This window comes from Sinocyclocheilus anshuiensis, unplaced genomic scaffold (genome assembly GCF_001515605.1).
Source record: "Sinocyclocheilus anshuiensis isolate Anshui unplaced genomic scaffold, SAMN03320099.WGS_v1.1 scaffold1540, whole genome shotgun sequence".
Classification (NCBI taxonomy): Eukaryota; Metazoa; Chordata; class Actinopteri; order Cypriniformes; family Cyprinidae; genus Sinocyclocheilus; species Sinocyclocheilus anshuiensis.
In genome coordinates, this window is record NW_015558654.1 from 550,296 (window position 1) to 553,675 (window position 3,380).

General features: G+C 40.7%; 1 protein-coding gene across 7 annotated transcripts in view; it reads right to left on the reverse strand.

The window, feature by feature from the left end:
* The window catches only part of dst (dystonin), a 171,392-nt gene extending 169,096 nt beyond the window's left edge, over positions 1-2,296 (reverse strand). For 4 of the 7 annotated variants that reach the window (XM_016477160.1, XM_016477157.1, XM_016477156.1 and 1 more), the window contains exons 1-3: positions 1,904-2,287; positions 1,566-1,597; positions 1,179-1,349 (exon numbers count right to left, since the gene is read on the reverse strand). In XM_016477160.1, coding sequence (XP_016332646.1) covers positions 1,179-1,349; positions 1,566-1,597; positions 1,904-2,084 — 384 coding nt within the window. In that variant the 5' untranslated portion in view covers positions 2,085-2,287. Of the gene's footprint in view, positions 1-1,178; positions 1,350-1,565; positions 1,598-1,903 lie in introns of all 7 variants that reach the window. The other 3 variants (XM_016477159.1, XM_016477158.1, XM_016477166.1) reach the window with 2 other exon arrangements.
* Positions 2,297-3,380: the final 1,084 nt, after the last annotated feature.

A 3,380-nucleotide genomic window follows, 5' to 3' on the forward strand; every position in this document is an offset into this window, starting at 1 on the left:
ACCCTTGGGGAAGTTGTGGCCTAATGGTTAGAGAGTCGGACTCGTAACTCAAAGGTTGCGGGTTCGAGTCTCGTACCGGCAGGAGTTGTAGGTGGGGGGAGTGAATGTACAGCACTCTCTCCACCTTCAATACCACGACTGAGGTGCCCTTGAGCAAGGCACCGAACCCCCAACTGCTCCCCGGGCGCCGCATCATAAATGGCTGCCCACTGCTCCGGGTGTGTGTTCACGGTGTGTGTGTGTTCACTGCTGTGTGTGTGCACTTTGGATGGGTTAAATGCAGAGCACTAATTCCAAGTATGGGTCAACATACTTGGCCACATGTCACGTCACATTTGGTCACATTTGGTCATGATTGTAACCACTCTAAGTTCGTCTGCCTTGGGAAAGCTAGCGTGTCTCCGACGTAGTGAAAACACTCGTTGCCTTCTCTAGTGCAGCTCAACCAGGTCTCGTCCCATTCGTAGACGAGTGATATCACAAATCCCGGAAAATATGCGTTGTAGTCCAAATGAGTCGTTCGTTGTAGTTTTAGAAAAGTGATTTCTGTTAAATAAAATATCTCCTTTTGAAGTGGACTTTGAGCTTTGTAACTTTGCAGATCTTTTTTTATGCTCAAACAGCAAAATTACAGACTAGCTAAAGTTGAAAAAGTGAAAAAGCATAATAGCACCCCTTTAAGAAAATCAATAAAGTTGATTTTTATTTCATGTTGATTTTAGCTTAGCTCCTTTATTACATTTTACTATTTTGTATTATTTTTATTTTTTTATTAGACCTAAAATATGCTTTTTAATTTATTACAGCGCTATTGGTAAAGATATCTGAAGTTATTTTGGGCAACATCGCTCAACAGAGAGTGTGGTGTGGCTCAAGATAACCTCAGATGTCTTTAGCATTAGCGCTGTAAGAAGTTAGTACACTCTTACAAATAAAGGTGGGATTTCAAAGAACCATTTTTGGTTCCCCAAAGAACCTTTCAGTAAACAGTTCTCAAAAGAACCATTGTTTTTCTTAGAGTGAAGAACATTCTAAAAATGTAAAGAAACACGTTGCGCTATGAAGAACATTTTTGTGCAATGAAGGTTCTTCATGGAACCATAGATGCCAATGTAGAAGCTTTATTTCTTCTAAGAGTGGACTGCGAGTGAATGCCTCATAGATGAGGATATACCTACTGGTTTGCGTGTTGGCGTGAGCTGCACGGAGTGATAGAAGTCTGGCTGGACTCTCTTCTTCACTCTGCGCTTCCTCAGGTTCGAGTCCGGCTCGCTCTCGATGAGCGGCTTCTCTTCAGAAACGCGCGCGCGTGCGCTTCTCCTCGCGTGACGTGGACTGTGACGACATACCTGTCAAACAATGACCATAATATCATCGCAGAACAAAAACTGCGAAACGCTACAAATTATTGCAGTTTTCCCTATCCTAAAATAATAACACTTGCCACCTCCGTCTATCTTTCGTTGTTTATTAGTTTTCAAAACTTCTTGGTAGCATACAATATTTACACAAAAGTAGTCTTTTCTGAATTTTCTTCACAGACAGAGCAAGAGAAAGAGATTTACCTCAGAGCGAAAATGATGCGGCCGCAAACCAGCTTCTAGAACAAATGGGAAAGATTGAAACAAAGTCCACATGCATTCAGTCATATTGTGTCTAATTAGAGATGCTCTTCAAATAACTCTGTCTGTTCTTGAAATAAAGAACACTTTATTAAACACTCAACGAGAACAGACGATGAAAATGAAGCATCGCTCTTGCGCTCGCATGCCGCACTCAGGCGCTTTAATGGCCGTGTCGTTTTTCGAGAAGAGTGAATGAAAATGTCTAATAAATACTGTGCAGCATGCATGTTATCGCAATGACATCCTACAGAAACACATATATAGGGTGGTCTACTCACCACGACTCCTCGAACGCCTCGTAAACACGGATTTTATGGGAATTTTCTCAGTGCGGAGCTTCCGATGCCAGCAGCTGAGAAACAGGATCGTGGCGACAGTTCCTACCAAAAGCAATAATAGCAATAATACACACTGAATACTTAAGGGTCTCAATAAGACCAGAAAAGCCGCAGCAATCATTGCCACTCCTACACGTCTGCTTCCTCTCCTTATGTAATTAGGCTACTATGAGCGGCTATTTCATGCTGTAATGCCTCACTTGTAGGTCCCCGGCATATAATCTATCTCATGGTGTCTGTACTTCAGTAATGGACCACAACAAGCCATGACTCAGCAGGAGCCCCTGTTGTTTAGAGCTCATCGGGGCAGCGCCAGCATCAGCAGCATCTCATCTGAGCTCAGCAAAGCTGCGGCGCGCGAGCAGGAGCATCTATACCCAGCAAGCAATAGCCGTCATTTCAACGTCTCGGTTAAGTATAGACCCGATATAGTCCGGCTATGTGTAACCCACTTCTAGCCCAAATAACATTGAATTTGGGTTCATGTCGTTTTTTGGCAAAATAACTTGTGAGATGTATGATATTCCATCATGTAAGCAAAGTAACAGCGTTTACATTACACAAGAGAGCACTAAGTTTACTTGTCGGAGAGCAGCGGGCAAACAACAAATGATAAAGGACATTCCTACTTGGTCTTGTAAGTATCTGTGTTTTCATTTTGACATGTGTTCATTATTTATCTCTATTATTTGTTATCATGTTTAGGAACCATGACATGTTAGTGAAGGGAGCAGATTGTAGTTGATAGTGATCCTGGACTAGCCCACGGTTCAGCACGCATTAATTAAAGTAAAAAAATTATGTCAAGCTTTTCTTGTGCTTTTTTCTTCTTTCTTATTTGGCAGATGCTGTGATGACCAACTTCCCGGCAGCAACAGAGTTGGACTTGAGGAATGCAGTTGGGAAGCATTTTAAACAAGAAATAAAACCAATAATTAATAATTTCCTTTAAGTTCACTGTTGGGTGTTTTATTTGATAAAAGTAAACCAACAAAAGGGTTCATCTTTTTTTTTATGTTGTCATTTATCCGTAATGTTTTAATGTTAAGTGTGATAACATGCTCTTGATTTGTATTAGATTTTTTTTCTTTTAAATATCTTAAGTTATTAAATATCTTAAGTTATTAAGCTTAAGTACTTAAGCTTCCAAGCGTAAACAAACACTGACCGTATGTTTCTAGCGTGAGCTCTTTTGTGAAGCACTCTACGTGGACTCAATCCCATTCATTTCTGGGACGCCTTAAATTAGTTTTATTTGAACGACTTACAATCCGAATCAGATTTAATGGCAGAGCCCTTATCAGGAATATGCATATGGGTTATTTACAGTTAACTTGCCACATCAGTGATGCCAGAACATTGCTGTAAGAAAGAGTGCATGAGCATAGAATAGCATTTTGTAGTATAACCTATTTTA